Below are 25,328 nucleotides of genomic sequence, written 5' to 3' on the forward strand. Positions count from 1 at the left end.
AAACCAGACTGATCTACACTTGAGTCAGTTACTAGTCTAAAAATATATTTATATTCATATCATGTATGAAACTGGTAAATATGTTGATATGTAAGTGTGCTAATTTTTTATAATCTGTGTTTTTAATACTATTTTGCTTTTAGGAATTCATACGTTCGATTAAGACATTTATGTACAAACACGTGGGTAACCAGTACTAGCATCCCCATAGACACAGATGAAGAGAGGCCTGTTATGTTGAAGGTAAATGTTGCTGAGAATGGTTTACTTTTCAGCCAGATGTTGTGTGAATAGGATTAGGGGGTGACTGACATGTTCTTACAATTGAGCTTCACCAGTATTAGAGATTATTGCAACTAATTTCGTCAAGCACTCATGCCTACCAGTTGCTTTAGGTAGCTGAACTTAGAGGCTTGACTGCAGCCGGGCTGTGATTCAGGAAGATGCAGCAGAGGTACCAAAAGAGTGGGAGCAGCATATAGAAAGGGAAGAAGATTCTAGGAGGGCATTTCCTCTCCTCTGTTGAAACTGAAGCAAAGAACATGTGTGAAAGGGATACATTTCTAGTCGGGCTTTGAAAACAAGGCAGGAAATGGGCACAGGACATCTGTGTCCCTACAGCCTTTCATAGTGGACGATGCATGTAGGAATTACTGTGTTTGGATTCTCTACTCCTGTTTTGTATCTCTTAAACAGTACTAAGATGTGTTAGTAGTTGAAGAATATTGCATAGTTATTTAGTAAAACAACTAATCTTAGTGGAAAAACACATTGCAGATCGGAACTTGCCAAACAAAAGAAGATAAAGAAGCTTTTGCCATTGTGTCTGTCCCGCTGTCTGAGGTCCGAGACTTAGACTTCGCCAATGACGCAAATAAAGTGCTGGCGACCGCAGTTAAAAAGCTGGAAAATGGCACAATAACTCAGAATGAAAGGAGGTTAGTGACTTTTAAAATGACTTTTAAATCATACAGTCAGTTGTCAACTCTTGCAGTAGACCTCAGGTGAATGAATGACTCTAAGGGAATATGTAGAATGGTCTCCATAGCAGCACACCTGCTTCTGAATGAGCAGATCCTGGTGAGTGAATGAAAATGGTGACATTAAAATCTGGTGGAATATTTACTTTTTCCATTGTAGCTTGGCTTGAACACAGTTGTTTTTAGTTACTTTCTGGTCTTTCCTTTTAAATGTTTCATAAGAGATGCCTTTTGCTGCACTTGATTTGATATTTGAGTTGGGAGTTCTAAAGGTCCTAAAAGAGGTTTTGTGTTTTTCTGTTCTTATTTATTCAAGATACATTTCTCTGCTCAAGTACCACAAAGCAAGCATGTTATATAATACCAGCAAACAATCTGCAAAGTGTACCTCTCTACCTTGTAACTCCCTCAGAGAAACTGGATCTTTGATTCTTCAACTCTGGTTTTGGAAATAAGTGAGACAGAGAATGAGATTGATAGCATCAATCATTTCCTCCCTAATTTATGTTGGTGCCGTGTTAGGCACCGTAAATATATTTCTCTAGCCCTTCAAACAGCCCTGAGATGGACATCACTCCCATCTTACATAAAGGGAAATTGAAAGGTTAAGCAAATTAGGTAAGGTCACACAGTAAATGGGGGATTTAATCATGTGTGGTTTTAAAGTCCATAGGTTTCCAACACACCAGAGCACAAGCATTCTCTGTATTTCTCCACTTCATGGTCTGCTATATACCTTTCAATTTGAAAAAGAAAAAGCTATTTACCAATTTCCCAGGCATTCATACGTTGGAACTCTCATACACAGCTGGTGAGATGATAATTGGTATAAGCACTTTGGGACATAGTTTGACAGTAATGAGCAAAGTTAAAGAAGCACTCTCTCCTCATGTAAGTGGAATCATGTAGTGTTTGCCCTTCTTTGACTGGCTCATTTCACTAAGCATAATGTCCTCCAGTTTTATCCACATTGTCACATGTGACAGGATTTCCTTATTTTTTAAAGTTGAATAATATTCTTAGGACAGTTTTCTTGTGCAAACTGTCAAGATGATGAATGAAATAGGTGTGTACAGATGGAGAGGGAGGGTGCAGATTGCTGACATTAAAGTATTGACCTCCACATTTTGGTTCTCCTAATATCACAGCTGTGGGGAGTCAGAACCGAGAGAACAGCCGACTGCATGATTTGGTTCATTTTCTTAACTGCATATGTAATCTTTGGATGATAATAAAATAGATTATACAAAAACTGAAAAAAAAGTTGAATAATATTCTATCATAGGTGTATATTACACTTTCTTTATGCATTCATCCATTGATGGACATTTAGTTTCCATATTTGGCTGTTGTTAATAATGTTGCAAAATAGTCTAACTCATAGAAACAGAGACTAGACCGGTGGTTGCCAGGGGCTGGGGGGAGGGAGAAATGAGGAGTTCTTGTTTAACGGGTATGAAGTTTCATTTATACGAGATGAAGATCAGCTGTACAACACTGTGCCTGTAGTTAACAATACTGTATTATGCACATAAAAATTTAAAACAGTAGATCTCATGTGTTCCTAACACACATGCACATGTGCGCATGCGCGCGCAGACACACACACACACACACACACACACACACACACACAGAAGCAAATAGTCCATGACTTACCAATTCTGCTCCTAGGCTGAACATTCTTGAACATCTGTCCAAAAGAAGTTTCTATATGTGTGCACCAGGACACATTTAAGAATGTTCAGCCTTAGTCTAAATAACCCCAAACTGAAAACTGTTAAATGTCCATCACCAGTTGAATACAGTTTTGGTATCGTCATATGGTGGAATACATATATAACAATGAAAATACATGACCTACATCTACGTATAACTACATGGATAAATCTAATAAACTTTCGATTGAGTGAGAACAAGACACAAATGTATTCACCGTAAGATTATTTGTAAAGTTCAAAATCAAGCAAAATTGAACTCTTTGGGGTTTAAGAAATTGGCAGAACTATAAAGAAACGCAAGGAAAGAATTGTCACAGAAATCAGGATGGTGTTCTTGGGGGGAGGGATTTGAGGAGATTTTTTCAATGTCCCACTTCCTACTCTGTGTGGTGGCTTGATAAGGTTCACATGGTAAGCATTCCATAATGAAACACATATGTTTTATGCACTTTTAGATCTCTGTCTTACAATACAAAGCAACAGAAAAATCCAAGTTGCTTCCTTCCAGCCCTATCAATAGAAAAAGTCATAAATATGCAAACAAATGGAATAATTATTTCTCAGCTTCCTCTGTTCTTACCTCTGTTTCCCCCGTAACAAACCTGCATTTGAAAACCACTCTTGTGTATGCAATCGACCTCCAACCCCGTCGGGTGAAATGAATAAAGGCCACAAGCTGAAGCAACTGCTCCCCTGTTCTGGACGGCAGATAATTAAATATCAGAACTAAATTGTGACAGACAATGGAATCCCATGTGTACATACCACTTTTTTTATGTCTGTTATTTAGCTATTAACTCTGCTTTTGATGAATCTGTTTCTTTGTCTCTGTCATTGTCACATACGTGCAGAAATTTCCTCAGCCTCGCTAAAAAGTCTCCGTTGCTAAGTATTAAGGTGTTCCTTGAAGAAAAGGACAAATAAAGATTGATTATGAGCACTCCGCCATTGCCGACTGTAACTCTTCTTCAGTTACTGCCGGAGAGAATCTTAACCTCTTGAGATGATTCTCAGGAAGGTGGTGGACCAGGACTGACCAGGGATCGTGCATTTTTATTCCCCCGCTATTTTAGAGTGAAAAACATTATAGCAAAAAGAAGATCTTGCCTGAGAAATAGGAAGCTGCAATGACTGATCTTCATTTAGTAATTTCAGAAAGCCACCTGCCATCAAAACTCATTCAAAGCTGCCTGTCAGTACGGGGGAGCTTATAGGCTTAGTTGAATGTGTTTATATTATTTTCTCAGTTTTAGAATTTGCTATAAAATTATTTCTGAAAATTCCACACAACTCTGACTCCCCCCCCCCCAGAGAATGAAGTTATTATTAGAGATTCTTTTACTCAAAACCACGAAGAATGTTACAAGGTCAAAGGGAACATGTTAGAATATAGGAGATCTGTCTGAAAATGCCTGTATTGTTCCAATCCTCCCTCCCCCACCTCTGCTCCCCTTTCATTCACCCCAGGAGTGGGCTCCAGAGGCACAGCTCTTGTGTTCCGCTCCAAGATCCTCAACCTCAGATATTTTTTTCGTGGAATTTTCTTCTGCATAGCTGCACCAACAAAATAGATAGCATTGGGAACACACTGGGGTGGGAGAGGAGAGAGGATGGAGGGGGGTAAGTCCGTTCAGAGCTGGAGGAGGTGAGTCATGCACCACGTTTTACCTCTGAGGGTACAGAAAAAGAGGTGGGGTTCCTCTGCTGCCTTTACAGTTCAGTGTCCATTTGTTTTTAGTGTTACAGAAGTCCTGGTCCATGCCAGGCACTGGGCGCTGCAGCGTGTGTACACACAGTGCCAATGCAGTGGTGAACAGACCAGACCCCAGCCAAGTGTTTCTGCAATTTGGGGGCTTGAGCACTGGTTCGAATTCCTTGTGATAGGATCTCAGGATCTAGAGCAGGGGTCATCAAACGTGATCACCAGATCAGATGTCCTTCTGATTCAAAGTTAATATTTTCCTATAGCAGCATCATCTCCCCTTGAATTTTTATTTGCCTGATACTACTATCTTGACAACAGCTAACTTTTTTTTTTTTTTTTTTTTTTTTGCTGTACACGGGCTTCTCACTGTTGTGGCCTCTCCCGTTGTGGAGCACAGGCTACGGACGCGCAGGCCCAGCGGCCATGGCCCAAGGGCCCAGCCGCTCCACGGCATGTGGGATCTTCCCGGACCAGGTCACGAACCCATGTCCCCTGCATCGGCAGGCGGACTCCCAACCACTGCGCCACCAGGGAAGCCCAACAACTAACTTTTTTTTAGTGTTTGACTAGATGTCTTTTTTTTCAATATCGATTTGTTTCAGATTTCCCGGTCATTTTGTTTTGTTAATGTCTCTTGTGAGTGGCTGAGAGCTGGATTTTTAAAATCTAATCTGATAGTCTATTTGAATTTGCTAAAGTTTAATTACTTTGCATTTGATAAATAATGTGTTTGGACTTAATACTATGGGTATCTTATTTTGTTATTTTCTTTCTTTGGTGTAGCTTTTTTTTCTTTTCCTCCACTTCTTTCTTGCTTTCTGTTAGATTGATGAAGTTTTTATTTTCTCCCTATTTTTCCTTTTCTTCTACTGGTTTAAAAGCTATAGATCAGGGCTTCCCTGGTGGCGCAGTGGTTGGGAGTCCGCCTGCCGATGCGGGGGACACGGGTTCGTGCCCCGGTCTGGGAGGATCCCACGTGCCGTGGAGCGGCTGGGCCCGTGAGCCATGGCCGCTGAGCCTGCACGTCCGGAGCCTGTGTTCCGCAATGGGAGAGGCCACAACGGTGAGAGGCCCGCGAACCGCAAAAAAAAAAAAAAAAAAAAAAAAAAAAAAAGCTATAGATCATATTTCTATTCTTTCGCAAGTGCCCTTATGTTCTTTTTTTTTTAAAATTTTTTTTTTATTTTTATTAGTTTCTGCTTTATAACAAAGTGAATCAGTCATACATATACATCTGTTCCCACATCCCTTCCCTCATGCATCTCCCTCCCTCCCACCCTCCCCATCCCACCCCTCCAGGCGGTCACAAAGCACCGAGCTGATCTCGCTGTGCTCTGCGGCTGCTTCCCACTATCTATCTACCTTACGTTTGGTACTGTATATATGTCCATGCCTTTCTTTCGCTTTGTCACAGCTTACCCTTCCCCCTCCCCATTTCCTCAAGTTCATTCTCAAGTAGGTCTGTGTCTTTATTCCCGTTTTACCCCTAGGTTCTTCATGACATTTTTTTTTTTTTTAATTCCATATATATGTGTTAGCATACGGTATTTGTCTTTCTCTTTCGCCCTTATGTTCTTGTCATACATTTCAACTCTATATTCTTTCCTACAAAACTTGAAGACATTAAATATTTCTTTCTCTCATGGGAGAAAAATGGCTCAGAATGCTTTAATTATAAACTGACATTCTACCTCCCATCTTTTTTTGGAATAGTTGTCTAAAACCATAGTTCTGTGTTTATTCTTTAAGTTACTTGTGTCACATAAATTATGATGTATCACTTTTTATTACTGAAAATCCAGTTCCTAAAAATTTCTTTTAGTTATTAATTATATTTCTTAATGTATTTTACCTCTTGTTCTGCTTGCTTTTATTTCTTGCATCTCACTCCTCTCTGGGTTCACTTTTCTTCTTGCTGAAATTTGTTCTTTAGTCTATTCAATGAGGTTATAAATCTTATTAATCTTTATGTATGTGAGAATGTCTTTATTTTTCCTCCTTTCTTAAGTGATACTTTATGTATGGAATCCTAGCTTGACAATTCTTTTTTTTAGTATTTTAAAGTTATAATTTAATTATTTTCTATTATCTCTTGTTGCTATTAAGAATTGTTATTCTTTATTGGCATTTTTCTTTACTTTCTGATAATTTTCTGGGTTTTTCCCTTTGTCTTTGATGTCCTAAAGTTTCACTACAATGTGTTTACAAGTAACTTTTATTTTTGTTTTTCCCACTTGACATTTAGGGTATGCTTTTGATCAGAATCTTCCTTCAATTCTGGAAAATTTTCAGCCATTTTCCTTCAGATATTACTTCTTTGTCTTTTTCTCTTACCTCTTTTCTGGAACTCCTATTAGGTGTATGTTGGATCCTCTTAATTCATCTTCTTTATCTCTTAAATTTCCTTTTATAATTTGCCTTTTAGAATCTGCTGCTTTCTGGATCGATTTTTTAAATACTGTCTATATTGTAAGTCACTACTTTTTCTTAGAATGTGTGTATAATAGTTTACCTTCATGAATTATATTTTTATTTAAATGATTATAATTTTATTTCTCAGATTTCTATTGATTCTTTTACATAGCCACATTTTCTTCATTTGTATCTGCCCTCTTTTACATATGTTGTCTTTTTTGGTATACAGCTTTTTTCTTTATCTCTTTGAGGGTTGGAAACACTTATTTAAAAGTTATTTTGGAATTGTTCTGTTACTTGCATTTTGATGGTAACGAATATGATGGTTGGCTTTCTTAATGTCAGTTTTTCTCATGTGCTTTGGAATTTAAATATGCAGGCTCTTCTTGGATGGGCGATTTTTGCTTATCCTCTCTCTACATTCACTCATCTTTTTTATTAGTTTTATGGTTGCCTCCACCTGGCTTGCCTCAACAAGTCTGGAGCCAGATCTGATATTGAGGGCTGAGAGTTCATGTCTTATGGTAATTTAAGGCTTTAGCCATTGAGATCACAGGTGGGTATGTCCAGTCCTGTCTGTGCTTCCTCTCTTTCCTCCTACCAATCACTGTACAGCTAGGGCCCAAACAGGGATCACCACATTTTTAAGGTTCCTTTAAGAGATGGAGAAGCCCTGCTTTAGTCTCTGCTTTCTTGACTTTAGTTTAATTCCTTATCACATGCTTTCAGTCCCTATTTTCTTGCCAGTACTGAATATTATCCTTGCTCATCACTGTCTTTCTTATTTTACTCCTGATCCACAAAGCTTTTTATTATGGTTTTAGGTATGTCTTTTAAAAATATATATTTCATCTCTCATTGCTGCATATGATAAAAAAGTCACACAAAAATTTTTTAGTAAAAGCAGATTAATAAGATTGAATGAGTTAGTAGGACCTAACCATCTCCCTGTATAGAATTGTAATTTTATCTAAACTGAAAAAACCCAGTTTTGTCTGCCACAGGTGGGATGCTTGAGGTGAAAAGACGAAAGAATAAGGTTTCAACAGTTTCGGAGGTCAAAAGAGAAGACTAGTTTTCTTGGCTATCATTGCTTCAACATCAAGGGAGGTGGGCTCTGCAAATAGGTTAATGTACAGTGATCCTCAGTCAAGACTGTTAATTTTCTTCATCATCACTCCATTAACTATGATCAATTTTTAGGCCATTTGGAGGAGTTTGAAGCAGAGTCATTTGTAGTTGCTCCCAAAGTTGCCCTTCCTTAGATGTCTAAACACCTGAATACAATATCCTCAAAACAGCAAGAGAAAAAGAACACTAGTACTTTTAAAAAGAAAATGCAGATATATTTATGCTCGGACTGGAGTTGTAGATTGAGCCACCAAGGTTCAACTTAATTTCACTTTGTTGAAGAAATCTGAGCTCAAAATAAATGTTTTATTATTTCTTTTAAGAATAACAGAATGATATAGAAGACATTGAGCCACAATTTCAAAATAAATTCACACAACATTTTGATGTGTAGGAATCATGTTTTACATTTCTGTGGTTGCCCACAGAAGTTGAGTGAGTGAATCCTATTCGTTAGACATGTTGTCGAAAAGATATAGATTGGGTTAATTTTTTTTTTTTTTTTTGTGGTACGTGGGCCTCTCACTGTTGTGGCCTCTCCTGTTGCGGAGCACAGGCTCCGGACGCGCAGGCTCAGCGGCCATGGCTCACGGGCCCAGCCGCTCCGCGGCATGTGGGATCCTCCCAGACCAGGGCACGAACCCATGTCCCCTGCATCGGCAGGTGGACACTCAATCACTGCGCCACCAGGGAAACCCTGGTTTAAAATTTTAAATAGGCACACAAGAAAATATAATATCTCTGGAATATGGGGGTGGAGTTTATGGTCCTTGGAAGTGTGCTGAAATTTGGATGTGGTGGTTAAATTCTGGATTATGGATGTGTGCACTTACCTCCATTCCATTGCAGGAGGTAAATCTGGAGATAAGATCAAGATGCTTCCTAACTGAATACATTCCACACTTTTCTAGAGTCGCTGAATCTCTTAAATTGTAGTTTTCTTATTGATGTTATCATGATTGATCATGCTAATAACGGTGAATAATTATGCTAACGTATATGGATAAAGCTTATTTATTTATTGAAGTATAGTAGATTTACAATGTTGTGTTAGTTTCTAGTGTACAGCAAAGTGATTCAGTTATACATAAATATACATATTCTTCTTCACGTTCTTTTCCATTCCAGTTTATTACAGGATACTGAATATTGTTCACTGCGCTATACAAAAAGACCTTGTTGTTTATCTATTTTATATATAGTAGTTTGTGTCTGCTAATCCCAAACTCCTAATGTATCCATCCTCCACCCCCTTTCCCATTTGGTAACTGTAAGTCTGTTTTCTATGTCTCTGAGTCTGTTTCTATAAATAAGTTGTAAATAAGTTCATATGTGTCATATTTTAGATTCCACATGTAAGTGATATCATATGGTATTTGTCTTTCTCTGTCTGACTTACTTCACTTAATATGATAATCTCCAGGTCCGTTCATGTTGCTTGAAACGGCATTATTTCATTCTTTTTTATGGCTGAGTAATATTCTATTGTATATATATATACACCACATCTTCTTGGATAAAACATATTTAAATATTTGTTGGATAGCTTTTGTTGTATCCAAAAATTCACATATGGCATAGCTCACTGGTGGTCTAGTACCTGGGATCATAAAAAAATCCATATAGAAAATGAAAAATCACAGGAAGGAGGAAGAAGAAGGCTAAGGGGGGAACTGTTCTCCAGGAACTTTAGGTACTAGATGCCACTGAAGTTCAAGAAATTGTTAAAATAATAACTGAAATGTAGAATTTAAAGGTGAACATTAGTGTATGATTTTAGAATATTATGATTTTTATAGATCAGTTAATACTTTCAGAACAATTTAGAGCATCTGATTGCTTACTCTTCTCTCTCTCTGAAGTTCAATTAAGTTTTTCCTCTTTTGTACAGGGAGAAATTGAAATGTAGTGAACATTAAGAGATGTAGATTGATAAAAATAGAACTACCATACGACCCAGCAATCCCACTACTGGGCATATACCCTGAGAAAACCATAATTCAAAAAGAGTCATGTACCACAATGTTCATTGCAGCTCTATTTACATAACCAAGACATGGAAGCAACCTATGTGTCCATTGACAGATGAATGGATAAAGAAGATGTGGCACATAAATACAATGGAATATTACTCAGGCATAAAAAGAAACGAAATTGAGTTATTTGTAGTGAGGTGGATGGACCTAGAGTCTGTCATACAGAGTGAAGTAAGTCAGAAAGAGAAAAACAAATACCGTATGCTAACACATATATATGAAATCTAAAAAAAAAAAAAAAATGGTTCTGAAGAACCTAGGGACAGGACAGGAGTAAAGACGCAGATGTAGAAAATGGACTTGAGGACACGAGGAGGGGGAAGGGTAAGCTGGGGTGAAGTGAGAGAGTGGCATGGGCATATATACACTACCAAATGTAAAATAGATAGCTAGTGGGAAGCAGCTGCATAGCACAGGGAGACCAGCTCGGTGCTTTGTGAACACCTAGAGGGGTGGGATAGGGAGGGTGGGAGGTGATGCAACAGGAAGGAGATATGGGGATATATGTATTTGTATAGCTGTTTCACTTTGTTATACAGCAGAAACTAACACACCATTGTAAAGCAATTATACTCCAATAAAGATGCTAAAAAAAAAAAGAAGTGTAGTCTGAGGTAACAGTGAAAAAGAAATGAATCTGAATTAAGAATTTAGTTTAGATCTCAGAGCCCGTGTCCCACGCAGAGTCTCCACAGGCAGCCCACTGCCACCATCTTGAAGTGCTGGTGCTGCCTTTTCACAATCTGAAGCACCGCGTGCGAGGTCTGTGCACGCGGCCCCCTGTGAGCACGTGAAACTAGACGAAGCACAAAGGAAAAGACATAAAAAGGAAGAAATACAATCCTGCAGCCTGTGGAACAAAAACCACATTCACAGAAAGATAGACAAGATGAAGAGGCAGAAGGCTATGTACCAGATGAAGGAACAAGATAAGACCCCAGAAAAACAACTCAATGAAGTGGAGATAGGCAACTTCCAGAAAAATAATTCAGAATAATGATAGTGACGATGATCCAGGACCTCAGAAAAAGAATGGAGGCAGAGATCCAGAAGATGCAAGAAATGTTTAACAAAGATTTAGAAGAATTAAAGAACAAACAAACAGAGATGAACAATAGAATAACTGAAATGAGAACTACACTAGAAGGAATCAATAGCAGAATAACTGAGGCAGAAGAACGGATAAGTGACCTAGAAGACAGAATGGTGGAATTCACTGCTGCAGAACAGAATAAAGAAAAAAGAATGAAAAGAAATGAAGCCAGCCTAAGAGACCTCGGGACAATATTAAACGCAATAACATTCGCATTTTAGGATCCCAGAAGGAGAAGAGAGAGAGAAAGGACCAGAGAAAATATTTGAAGAGATTGTAGTCGAAAACTTCACTAACATGGGAAAGAAAATAGCCACCCAAGTCCAGAAAGCGCAGAGAGTCCCATACAGGATAAACCCAAGGAGAAACATGCTGAGACACATAGTAATCAAGTTGGCAAAAACTAGAGACAAAAATTATTGAAAGCAGCAAGGGAATAATGACAAATAACATACAAGGGAACTCCCAAAAGGTTAACAGCTGATTTCTCAGCAGAAACTCTACTAGCCAGAAGGGAGTGGCATGATATATTTAAAGTGATGAAAGGGATAACCTACAACCAAGATTACTCTACCGGGCAAGGATCTCATTCAGATTCAATGGAAAAATCAAAAGTTTTACAGACAAGCAAAAGCTAAGAGAATTCAACACCACCAAACCAGCTCTACAACAAATGCGAAAGGAACTTCTCTAGTGGGAAACACAAGAGAAGAAAAGAACCTACAAAAACAAACCCAAAACAATTAAGAAAATGCTAATAGGAACATACATATCGATAATTACCTTAAATGTGAATGGATTAAGTGCTCCAACCAAAAGGCACAGGCTTGATGAATGGATACAAAAACAAGACCCATATATATGTGCTGTCTACAAGAGACCCACTTCAGACCTAGGGAGACATTCAGACTGAAAGTGAGGGGATGGAAAAAGACATTCCATGCAAAAGGAGATCAAAAGAAAGCTGGAGTAGCAATACTCATATCAGATAAAATAGATTTTAAAATAAAGAGTGTTATAAGAGACAAGGAAGGATACTACATAATTATCAAGGGATCAATCCAAGAAGAAGACATAACAATTATAAATATATATGCACCCAACATAGGAGCACCTCAGTACATAAGGCAACTGCTAACAGCTATAAAAGAGAAAATCGACAGTAACACAATAATAGTGGGGGGCTTTAACACCTCACTTACAGCAATGGACAGATCATCCAAAATGAAAGTAAATAAGGAAACAGAAGCTTTAAATGACAAAAAAGACCAGATAGATTTAATTGATATTTATAGGGCATTCCTTCCAAAAACAGGAGATTACACTTTCTTCTCAAGTGTGCACAGAACATTCTCCAGGATAGATCACATCTTGGGTCACAAATCAAGTAAATTTAAGAAAATTGAAATCATATCAAGCATCTTTTCTGACCACAACGCTATGAGATTATAAATCAATAACAGGGAAAAAAAATCTGTAAAAACCACAAACACATGGAGGCTAAAAAATACATTACTGAATAACCAAGAGATCACTGAAGAAGTCAAAGAGGAAATCAAAAAATACCTAGAAACAACTGACAATGAAAGCATGACGATCCAAAACCTATGGGATGCAGCAAAAGCAGTTGTAAGAGGGAAGTTTATAGCTATATAAGCCTACGTCAAGAAACAAGAAAAATGTCGAATAAACAATCTAACATTACACCTAAAGGAACTAGAGAAAGAATAAACAAAACCCAAAGTTAGCAGAAGGAAATAAATCATAAATATCAGAGCAGAAATAAATGAAATAGAAACAAAGAAAACAATAACAAAGATCAATAAAACTAAAAGCTGGTTCTTTGAGAAGGTAAACACAATTAATAAACTATTAGCCAGACTCATCAAGGAAAAGAGGGAGGGGACTCAAATGAATAAAATTAGAAATGAAAAAGGAGAAGTTACAACAGACACCGCAGAAATACAAAGCATCTTAAGAGACTATTACAAGCAACTCTATGCCAATAAAATGGACAACCTGGAAGAAATGGACAAATTCTTAGAAAAGTATAACCTTTCAAAACTGAACGAGGAAGAAATAGAAAATATGAACAGACCAATCACAAATAATGAAATTGAAACTGTGATTAAAAATCTTCCAGCAAACAAAACTCCAGGACCAGATGGCTTCACAGGTGAAGTCTATCAAATATTTAGAGAAGAGCTAACACCCATCCTTCTCAAACTCTTCCAAAAAATTGCAGAGGAAGGAATGCTCCCAAACTCATTCTATGAGGCCATCCTCACCCTCATACCAAAACCGGAAAAAGATCCTACAAAAAAAGAAAATTGCAGACCAATATCACTGATGAATATAGATGAAAAATTCCTCAACAAAATACTGTCAAACAGAATCCAACAACACATTAACAGGATCATGCACCATGATCAAGTGGGATTTATCCCAGGGATGCAAGGATTCTTCAATATACACAAATTAATCAATGTGATATACCATATTAGCAAATTGAAGAATAAAAACCACATGATCACCTCAATAGATGCAGAAAAAGCTTTTCACAAAATTCATCACCCATTTATGATAAAAACTCTCCAGAAAGTGGGCATAGAGGGAACCTACCTCAACATAATAAAGACCATATATGAGAAACCCACAGCAAGCATCATTCTCCATGGTGAAAAACTGAAAGCATTTTGTCTAAGATCAGGAACAAGACAAGGATGTCCACTCTCACCACTATTTTTCAACATAGTTTTGGAAGTCCTAGCCATGGCAATCAGAGAAGAGAAAGAAATAAAAGGAATACAAATTGGAAAAGAAGAAGTAATACTGTCACTTTTCAGATGACATGATACTATACATAGAGAATCCTAAAGATGCCACCAGAAAACTACTAGAACTCATCAATGAATTTGGTCAAGTTGCAGGACACAAAATTAATGCACAGAAATCTCTTGCATTCCTATACACTAATGATGAAAAATCTGAAAGAGAAATTAAGGAAACACTCCCATTTACCATTGCAACAAAAAGAATAAAATACCTAGGAGTAAACCTACCTAGGGAGACAAAAGACCTGTATGCAGAAAACTATAAGACACTCATGAAAGAAATTAAAGATGATACCAACAGATGGAGAGATATACCATGTTCTTGGATTGGAAGAATCAATATTGTGAAAATGACTATACTACCCAAAGCAATCTACAGATTCAATGCAATCCCTATCAAATTACCAGTGGCATTTTTTTCGGAACTAGAACAAATCATCATAAAATTTGTATGGAGACACAAAAGACCCCGAATAGCCAAAGCAGTCTTGAGGGAAAAAAAGGAGCTGGAGGAATCAGACTCCCTGACTTCAGACTATACTACAAAGCTACAGTAATCAAGACAATATGGTAGTGGCACAAAAAAAGAAACATAGATCAATGGAACAAGATAGAAAGCCCAGATATAAACCCACGCACCTATGGTCAAGTAATCTATGACAAAGGAGGCAAGGACATACAATGGAGAAAAGATAGTCTCTTCAATAAGTGGTGCTGGGAAAACTGGACAGGTACATGTAAAAGAATGGAATTAGAACACTCCCTAACACCATACACAAAAATAAACTCAAAATGGATTAGAGACCTAAATGTAAGACCAGGCACTATAAAACTCTTAGAGGAAAACATAGGAAGAACACTCTTTGACATAAATCACAGCAAGACCTTTTTTGATCCACCTCCTAGAGTAATGGAAATAAAAACAAAAATAAACAAATGGGACCTATTGAAACTTCAAAGCTTTTGCACAGTAAAGAAAACCATAAACAAGAAGAAAAGACAGCCCTTAGAATGGGAGAAAATATTTGCAAATGAATCATTGGACAAGGGATTAATCTCCAAAATATATAAACAGCTCATGCAGCTCAATATTAAGAAAACAAACAACTCTATCCAAAAATGGGCAGGAGACCTAAATAGACATTTCTCCAAAGAGACATACAGATGGCCAAGAAGCACATGAAAAGCTGCTCAACATCACTAATTATTAGAGAAATGCAAATCAAAACTACAGTGAGGTATCACCTCACACCAGTTAGAATGGGCATCATCAGTAAATCTACAAACAACAAATGCTGGAGAGGGTATGGAGAAAAGGGAACCCTCTTACACTGCTGGTGGGAATGTAGATTGATACAGCCACTATGGAGAACAGTTTGGAGGTTCCTAAAGAACTAAAAATAGAATTACCATATGACCCAACCTTCCCACTACTGAGCATATACCTAGAGAAAACCATAATTTATAAAGACACATGCACCCCAAAATGTTCGTTGTAGCACTATTTGCAATAGCCAGGTCATGGAAGCCACGTAAATGCCCATCAGTAGACGACTGGATAAAGAAGATGTGGTGCATATATACAGTGGAATATTACTCAGCTGTAAAAAGGAACGAAATTAGGTCACTTGTAGAGACGTGGATGGATCTAGAGACTGTCATACAGAGTAAAGTAAGTCAGAAAGAGAAAAACAAACATTGTATATTAACGCATATATGTGGAACCTAGAAAAATGGTACAGATGAACCAGTTTGCAGGACAGAAATAGAGACACAGATGTAGAGAACAAACGTAAGGACACCAAGCAGGGAAAGCGGCAGGGTAGTGGGGGTGGTGGTGTGATGAATTGGGCGACTGGGGTTCATATGTGTAAACTGATGTGTATAAAATGAATGACTAATAAGAAAAATAAATAAATAATAAAAAAGGAATTTAGTTTAGCTGTTTTCCCTTAAAGCAGAAATACTCTTCTTTGGTAGTCAGTCATGGAAGAGTATCTGTGGATAGGTGAAATGCTCTCAACACATCTGTTTTTGGGACTCAACAGGGTTTTATTTCATAGCTGTGTTTCCAGATACTTGATTGGAGCTGGAGGTGGGGTGGGGTTGAAGGAACTGAAGAAGGGATGGTCTTCATAAAGATTTAAGGAAATATTAACTGCATTAGGTATTTTGTTAATTAAATAATTATTATAAAATACTTTCACTTTTGTCGTGTTTTAGTTCTTGGTGTTTATTTAAATATATTTCCAAAATTAAGCACACCATAATGTTTTCTTTTCATTTTATGATAGGTTTGTGACCAAATTATTGGAAGACCTTATCTTCTTTGTTGCTGATGTACCTAACAATGGACAAGACGTTCTGGATGTGGTAATCACCAAGCCAAACAGAGAACGTCAGAAATTAATGAGGGAACAAAACATATTGGCACAGGTGAATGTTTCCATGTACTAATTTTTCATATTTTATCATTCTGAACCATAGTATCGAGAAAGTTCTTGTACTCATTATCTTTTGATGTGTAACAAGTTACCCCAAAACTTAGTGTCTCAAAGCAGATACTTACAGTTTCTGCAGATTAGGAATCTGGGGGTAGTTTAGGTGGACAATTCTTGCTCAGGGTGTTTCACAGGCTGCAGTCAAGGTGCTGGCTGGACTGCAGTCAGCTCGAGTCTCAAATGGGAGAGGATTCACTTCCCAGCTCACTGGCATGGGCCTCCGCACAGGGCTGCCTCAAGAGCTGGCAGTTTGCTTTCCTTGGAAGTGAGAGATCCAGGACAGAGCAAGAGAGGGCCTTCAGATGGAGGCCATAGTTTTCTTGTAACCTAATCTTAGAAGTAACATCTCATCATTTCTACCTTGTTTCTTAGTTAGAAGTGAGTCAACACATCCAGCCCACAGTCAAGAAGACAGTATTCCATACGAGTATAATTCCAGGAGGCAGGAATCACTGGGGCCATCTTGGAGACAGCCTATCACAGACCTTTAAAAACCTATGTGGTCAGACTGTCTCCAGAAAATATGCTGTAATGCTTTTTTAAGTACAATTTCCGGGGGAACTTGAAAGCTGCCATCTCCATTTGCTTCCTACCTTTTTCCCTTTGTTTCTTCGAAAAGTAGGGCAGTCTATTCATCAGCTCTCAAGTGCTCTATACAATATTCTAGTTTTTTCCCTGAAAATCTAGAGCTGCTTCTATGCTGTGTTTTCCTGAAATTGTTCATAACATGCCAGTAAATTAATTTACTCCTTAATAATATGCACATTTGGACATGCCTACCTTCATGTATTCTTTTTATTCTGATAATTATTATATAAAGTAATGGGCTTCTGCATTAATTGTGGACTGAAGGAAGATACTTAAATAAAATTTATGTTATTAATATACACGTTCTTGTGGAGTTGGGAAAGGAAGACAGTAGACATATTGTCAATTAATATTCTATAGCGGATTGTCTGAGTATATAAAATCAACATTTTTCTCAAAGAAAGTAAAGGTTGCAAATCTAATGAGACAAAGCCTTTTCTGACATTAGCATTTCTTTTGTATAAAACATTTGATTTCAAGGACTTTTAGGACCTTGAATGATTTATTAATATTATTTCAACCAACATATGTCAAACATTTTACTTTAGTATTATAAATAGTAAAATTCAAGGTTTAGTGAATATAGAATTACTGAAGAAACTTTAATTCATGTTATATTTCATGAACTACAAATTCCGTTTTGCTTTCTTGTATGACTCCTCATATCTTTGCCTAGGTGCTCTTTCATAAACAATTTGCTCATTCCACCAGTTCATCTCCAGGTGATCCTACCTGCTGTCTTGCTGCCTAAAAGAATTATGTTCTTTAGTGATTTTTAAATACTTCCCAACTGCTAATCTTCTTACAAGAAGAATCTGAGTCACTGGGTATCACCAGCTGCCCATATGGCTCCTTATTTGTTTTGAATGCTTATGCATTCATTGATTTGGCCACATCTTTATGTATAGAAACAATAAATTAATTCTTTTATGAAGAGGTTTAAAAGCAATATTTGGAGGCAGTTTTTTGATGTCAGTTTCAGATGAAAAGTAAATATTTTCCTTATTTTGATTTTAGAAAGTTATAGAAAATAATAGAAAGAATTATAAAGCCTATCGAAATCAAACTATATTTTAGTTCATCTGAATATGTTCATGTAACTTGGTACAACCTAACATCTTTATATTTTTATTTTAATAAAATAGAATTTCTAAACAAAATTAAGCATTTTATTTAAATATTGTTTTTGTCATTCAACTTAGGGAATCCTTTTACCAGTATTTTTCTGTCCCTTAATATGTTGGTCTCGTATCCTAAAAAAATCTTTTTTTTTTTACTTTATGTTAATTCTATTCAAATATTACAAAAGTGTTTTCCAGTCAGTGTGTAATAAGCACACTGTTTATTGCAATGTTGCAAAACGTGCACCTCCATTCATCAGAATAAGCGGTTGTTTATTTTTCCTGATAGGTATTTGGGATTCTGAAAGCACCCTTTAAGGAGAAAGCAGGAGAAGGCTCAATGCTGAGACTTGAAGATCTGGGGGATCAAAGATATGCCCCCTACAAGTACATGCTGAGGCTGTGCTACCGTGTGCTGAGACATTCACAGCAGGACTACCGGAAAAATCAGGTGGAGGAGGGTGGCTCTCCTTTTTACCTCTGTTTAACATCTAAAGTATGGGCAAAGTTCTTTGGTTACTGTTCTAAGACATTTAAATAGGAACGGGAAATTCTGCTTTGCAATGTTTTATATCGGCAACACACAAAAATGACCTAAAATGTATTTGAGCTGACATATGTATTTATTCTTCCACGTAAAGTTAGAATTGTCAAGAGAGGATGTCTAAGTCCTTGTATGTGCGTGGTATTAGCTCCTGCTGGGCAGGAGCCCTGCTGGATATGTTATATAAAGAGGAATGAGACATTTTTTGCCATTTCTAGGAGCATGTGCGGTACCAAATCACTGTATGTAGGCCAAAGAGTTCATTGTCTGGTGGAAAAGGTATGACATGTACATCTGAAACGTAAGGTAGAGGCATAGAGGGGACAGGAGAGATAGGAGAGCATTGTGGGAATTCAGGAGAGAGAGGAGTTCAGCTGGGGGAACCCAGGGAAGAGCACTTGGAGAAGAAGCATTTGGGTTGGATGAAAATCATTTTCAGAAATTGTATGGGAACAAGCATTTTAGTGAAGAGATATTTCTGAAAAGAGAATGATGGATCCTAGAAAGGGCACTTTCATCCCAAGACATTCCTAATTGTGGAGGACAGGGAACCCAGGTGTGTCCAGGGATATAGCTAAAAGTTCCCAACTGCAAGTGAAGTTTCTTTTAAGTCTCAGTTTTGTCTTAAAATATATATAATATTTTGCAATGTGCTCAATAATACACATTTGCTGAGTATAACATTGCTTTCAGTTAACGATTGTTTGGTACATTAGTGTCCCATGTTTCTCTTAGCCAGTTGGAGAGATGAGTACATAGTTTGTAAACTTCACTGATGAGTTTGGTCCCTGGGGAAGGATGCTGTAAGAGAAAGCTGGGAAGGCAGGTAGGACTGAGCCATGGAGGGGCTAAGTTGTCAGGCCTGGAGGCTGCAGGTTATTTGGGAATAGTTAGTAGTATTTACTGAGTGCTTACATTTTACCAGGCTCAGTTCTAAGCACTTTTCACAACATAATTTGGTTAATACTGAGTTAAGATGAAGAACTGAGGCACAGAGAGGTTAAATAAATTGCCAAAGAATACACAGTTTTGACTGGAGCCAGTATTCAAACCCAGGCTCTTAATAATCATAGTACTGCCTCTAAAGTAGTCTAAAAGTTATTTGGAAAGAAAAAAAATTGCTTTAAAAAAAGTGTGAAAATACATTTTTTTTGAAATTCAGTTTAAAGATTAAGAAAAAGTCTAAAGGGCTTCCCTGGTGGCGCAGTGGTTGAGAGTCTGCCTGCCGATGCAGGGGACACGGGTTCGTGCCCCGGTCCGGGAAGATCCCACATGCCGTGGAGCGGCAGGGCCCGTGAGCCATGGCTGCTGAGCCTGCGCGTCCGGAGCCTGTGCTCCACAACGGGAGAGGCCACAACAGTGAGAGGCCCGCGTACCGCAAAAAAAAAAAAAAAAAAAAAAGGAAAAGTCTAAAAAGAATATGTAAAACAGATTAACCAGAAGATAAATAATTTGACAAGGACAAGAGTGAGGAAGCAGACAATATAAACAGATTCTTAAATGCTTTTTAATATAATCCTAGTTATAAACATTTTTCCTCCCAATTGAAAATGCTTGTCATTGGAATTATTTTTCCCAACTTCATTGCATTCCTTTAAGATGGCAAGGTAATGTAGGTAGAGTTATGTTGTTTTATTGGAAGGAAAATTAAGTTCCAGAATGTCAAATGACAGACAGCACTCAGAGAGTCAGCTTCCGAGAAGCCCCAGATACCAGGGCCACGTTATTCAGCGGAGGTCAGGGATGGGGGTGGGACTGGAGGTCACTCTGTGGCCTCATTTCCCTTCTCGGGTCTAGAAAGATCTACTTTGCTAGACAGGCCTCCACTCCACACTGCATGCAATAGTCTATGAGAGAGATTGAATTAACTGAAAAAATCAATAGGTCTACAGGGTTTACCTGGTACCCTCAGAACCATGGGACCCCCTAATGTGCATGTCCTCCGTTGTACTCAGTCTTTGGGAGGGTCCTGTGGACCCGCTTTCCACAGCACTGCCCTGTGCTTTAGCACCGGATATCCTTGGTTTGGCTGTTCTGCTAGTACCTAGTAGATTGTCCAGGCAGCACATCTCAATTGGTGTCTTTTCCCAGTCCCTCGAGGTCTGGCACAAAGTTCTTTCTCACTCCTCCCTGTCTAAGCTGGGGACTCGCATGCCTGGTGTCCTGAGGAGTGACTTCTCTGGTGGTGCAGTGGTTAAGAATCCACCTGCCAATGCAGGGGGACACGGGTTTGAGCCCTGGTCCAGGAAGATCCCGCGGAGCAACTAAGCCCATGAGCCACAACTACTGAGCCTGCTCTCTAGAGCCCGTGAGCCACAACTACTGAGCCCACGTGCCACAAGTACTGAAGCCCGCATGCCTAGAGCCCATGCTCCGCAACAAGAGAAGCCACCGCAATGAGAAGCCCACGCACTGCAATGAAGAGTAGCCCCCATTCGCTGCAACTAGAGAAAGCCGGTGTGCAACAATGAAGACCCAATGGAGCCAAAAATAAATAATAATAATAATAAAATAAAGCATGAGCAGAAAGACTTTCTACTTTTTGGATAATTCCTTCTTCTCCTTTATCCTCACCTATATTTTTAGAGTCCTAATAGGGAATTCTTTTGTGATTTAGTACTAACCCAAGTCTTTCATGTTGAGTTTCTGTTTATTGTTATTTATAGAATTTGGAAACACCTCTAATTTCGTTTGATTATTTACTGACATCTTGATCTATTTATCAAACATCTTGGAGGTTTGCCTTATAGCAGGGTCTGATTACAATAGTCGTACAAGTGTATAAATTAATACATATCTTTAAAATGATACACTAATAGAAGACATTTACTTTACTTAACTGGTACCCAATATACAAAACTATCATTTTGAAAAAGGCCACAGAATTGCTGCCTAGAATATAATGAGATTTATGCAACCAGTATCATTTTCAAGAAACAGGTAGCTTCCAGTAAATCTTAAGGCAAAAACACTTTCTAATCAATAAATTTTCCCATGATAGAAAAAATCCCCAAGGAGAATCCCCAAGAAATTGAAGTGAAAACTTTGAGCTGTGGACGGGGTTAAGCTTACCAGGGCTGTGGTTGGCTGAGACGTGGCTTGGAAGAGAGGCGAGGTGGTGGGAAGAAGGAGCAGATGGAACCATGCGTGAGGGAAGCTCGCCAGTGGCTTTCTCTTGCTCTAAGAATGAATGTTTCTGTGTTCACCGTGGCTCGCAAGGGCCTCACCTCCCACGTCAGCTCTTGCTTTCTGCTCCCTCGCTGTACTCCAGCCACAATGGCCACCTTGTGTTTACAGAACTCCGAAGACTGGGTTCCACCATTACAGAGCCTTCCACTTGGTACTCCCACTGCTCGATGGCTTCTCTCCCCATGGCTGCCTCCTTTTTATCATTTCCATCATTTCTATCGTAGGTCAAATGTCCCCTCTTCAAGAGTCGACCCCATCTCAAGTTGTCACCTTTTCCCATCCCTCTGTTTGTTTCATTTCACTTCTCAACATGTAAAATGATCCTATTTACTACCTCATTGACAGCCTCTCCTCACTAGGATGTAAGCTCTATGGGAGCTTATCTGTCTTACTGCTGCATCCCTAGTCTCGCAAACAGTACCTGGAATGGCTTTCCAGAAATATGTCTTGGATGAATGGATCTGGTCAATAAAGTGGTCAATCACATTATCTTGTTGGATAGCTTTTTTTTTTTGCGGTACGCGGGCCTCTCACTGTTGTGGCCTCTCCCGTTGCGGAGCACAGGCTCCGGACGCGCAGGCTCAGCGACCATGGCTCACGGCCCCAGCCGCTCCACGGCATGTGGGATCTTCCCGGACCGAGGTACAAACCCATGTCCCCTGCATTGGCAGGCGGACTCTCAACCACTGAGCCACCAGGGAAGCCCTTGGATAGCTTTTTAAAGCCAAAAAGTGCTGTGAAATTTTATCATTATTTTAAAGAGATTTAATAGGTCATTGTGGTATATGTACAAAAAAGAAATCAGCTAAGTTCACCTGGGATCGTCATGTAACGCTATAGAGCTCATGCTTCATGAACCAAATGTCAAAGAGTCATTTTTGTTTCTATAATTATGCCAGAATCCTAGGTTATAGCTCTTAGTCAGTGTTCGAAGAAAGGCATCTGTTATACTGGTGAAATCATTATTTACCATGTCGTAAAAAAATTGTCATTTTAACTCAGTTTATTTTTGTTTTTCTCACTTGTAAGAGTGTAAGCACCCATATGAACAATTATTACTAGGCACGTAATTTTCTGTTATAATTTGAATGAGGTATATGCGAATATATTTCCATTTCCTTCCTCAAATATCCTATTTACTAAAGAATTATTTATTTGCTCTTCTTTAACAATAATTTTTAGCGAGTTTTCTGTTATGAATAAATTAATCAATGTTGCTGACCCTAATAGAACCTGTTATTTCTGAGCTCTTTGTTGGTGCATTCTGACAGTCTTTCTCCTTTGTAGGAATACATTGCTAAGAATTTCTGTGTCATGCAGTCCCAGATTGGCTATGATATTTTGGCAGAAGATACCATCACAGCTTTGTTGCACAACAACAGAAAACTACTAGAGAAACACATCACAGCAAAAGAAATAGAAACATTTGTTAGTTTACTCAGGAGAAATCGGGAGCCAAGGTTTGAAGTGGTTCATGCAGTATTCTTTTCTTGTGGGGACTGTGGCTTTTTGCTTTATTTTTAGAACTTTTTTAAAGTTCGAATTGTTTCATGGACAAAACAGTGTTGGGCTTATTGCTATAATAATTATGTACCATAAACAGTTATTATCTCATAGGAGATCAAAACCCTTTATAGACGTTTTTAAGTGTAATTGATTTTCACTCTGATAACTTGTGTTTTTATAGTACCCCATAGTTTTTCAAAATATATTCATATTTCATTCAATTCAATACATTGCCTCATTTAAACCCTTGCACATTCTCTTGAAGTACACTGGTCGTATAATATTATCCATATTTTAGAGATGAGAAAATAGAAGCCTAGAAACCAACTAGGAACAGAATTTAGAGTTTCTGACTCCACGTCACATACCCTGTCTCTTATACCATGCTCCCTTATCTGGGAGAAATGAATGCAGAAATGTCAAGCAGATTGACAAAATTTCCTTAATTAGCAAGCAAATAAGTGTTAGAAGGTAGAATTGGGCCTCGGACTTGACCAGGCCATATTCACGTTGATTAAGTATGTGCTGTATGTCTGTTTTACTCAGTACAACATTAACTTTGATCTGGCTTTGTTTTGATATTGTAAATATAACAAGTCACAGTGCTGTGGGATGAATATCACCAAATAAATAAAAGCAAACATATCATTTTTGGAAACAGGATTTGTCCTAAATACAAATAATTGGATATTTAATTTGTTTCTAATGGTGCAGTAGATAAGCAACACATTAGAAAAATGTTGCATGGAAATAATATTAAAAATATATCTAGAAAGTCAGTTTCATTATATCTCAAAGTATATTTGGGGGGATGATTTTATAAGATGCTTTTTGTTAATGATCAATTTAATTTTTTCTCTTGTTAGGTTTTTGGATTATTTATCAGATCTCTGTGTGTCTAATACCACGGCTATACCTGTAACTCAAGAACTCATCTGCAAATTTATGTTGAGCCCAGGCAATGCAGATATTCTCATTCAAACTAAGTAAGCCCCGATGATGGAGACATCCTTTTCTGTTCATTATTTGTCAGCAGTACAGTTCCTTTTCATGTTTCTGAATGAGCTTGTTCATAGATTTTGTGTGTGTTATTTATTTCAAGGCTGGTCTCAATGCAAGGAGACAACCCCATGGAGAGCGCCATCCTTTCAGATGACATTGATGAGGAAGAAGTTTGGCTCTACTGGATTGACAGCAACAAGGAACCTCATGGCAAAGCTATCAGGCACCTTGCTCAGGAAGCAAAAGAAGGCACCAAGGCTGATTTAGAAGTTCTTACCTACTACAGGTTAAGTATTGTACAGAATCGTAATTCTCAGTCTCACATATTCATTGAGAGCTGATTCTCTGACATCTCTAAGAGTTTGGTATCTATGAAGAAGAAATTTAAGAAGTTGTGTCAGAACTAGGGTAGCTGAAATATTTAGTATTATTTAAAATATTCACAATAAATGTAAACATCTGTGTTTTCCACATATACCACTTGCAAGTTTCTAATTTTCCACTAGTTTGGAACTGTTGTGCAGCAAAGGATTTTTTCCTCTTGTTGACTGGTGTGGGTACAGATGAGAGACCTGTTGGGACCTAGGTAATCGAGTTGAGAGGGAGGTGAAATTATGGTTGGGGAAGCTGATCCGGTTGTAGGGGTGGCCTCAGAGAAAGTTAGCCGGTAGTTATGTATATACCACTTGTGATTATGTGGAGACCTAGGGTTTCAGAGAAACTGGTGTCTTTAGCTGTGAAAGTTCAGCGGGGGCATATGGCAGTCAAAATTTCAATGGTAGTTGCTGGTGGTCAGTATACTGGGAGCAAGAAACTACCTGGCATTTTTGCGTCTAAGGCTTGGAAACCCAAGGCAGAAGCCCTTGGGCAACTTTGGGCCCAAAGGACAGGAATCTGAGAAAGGCAGAGAATTACTGTGTTCCCTGGTTTGTGTAGCTACAGCTACAAAGGCAAAGGCTACT

General features: G+C 38.2%; 1 protein-coding gene across 2 annotated transcripts in view; it reads left to right on the top strand.

The window, feature by feature from the left end:
- Nucleotides 1–25,328, top strand: part of ITPR2 (inositol 1,4,5-trisphosphate receptor type 2) — a gene marked incomplete at its 3' end in the record, with an annotated part of 533,638 nt that overhangs the window by 157,451 nt on the left and 350,859 nt on the right. For both annotated transcript variants that reach the window (XM_079715959.1, XM_079715960.1), the window contains exons 12-18: nt 144–243; nt 778–938; nt 16,210–16,351; nt 18,415–18,576; nt 23,146–23,318; nt 24,231–24,350; nt 24,467–24,652. In XM_079715959.1, coding sequence (XP_079572085.1) covers nt 144–243; nt 778–938; nt 16,210–16,351; nt 18,415–18,576; nt 23,146–23,318; nt 24,231–24,350; nt 24,467–24,652 — 1,044 coding nt within the window. The remainder of the gene's footprint in view (nt 1–143; nt 244–777; nt 939–16,209; nt 16,352–18,414; nt 18,577–23,145; nt 23,319–24,230; nt 24,351–24,466; nt 24,653–25,328) is intronic.

This window comes from Hyperoodon ampullatus (assembly GCF_949752795.1).
Source record: "Hyperoodon ampullatus genome assembly, chromosome: 11".
In the NCBI taxonomy this organism is placed as follows: domain Eukaryota; kingdom Metazoa; phylum Chordata; class Mammalia; order Artiodactyla; family Ziphiidae; genus Hyperoodon; species Hyperoodon ampullatus.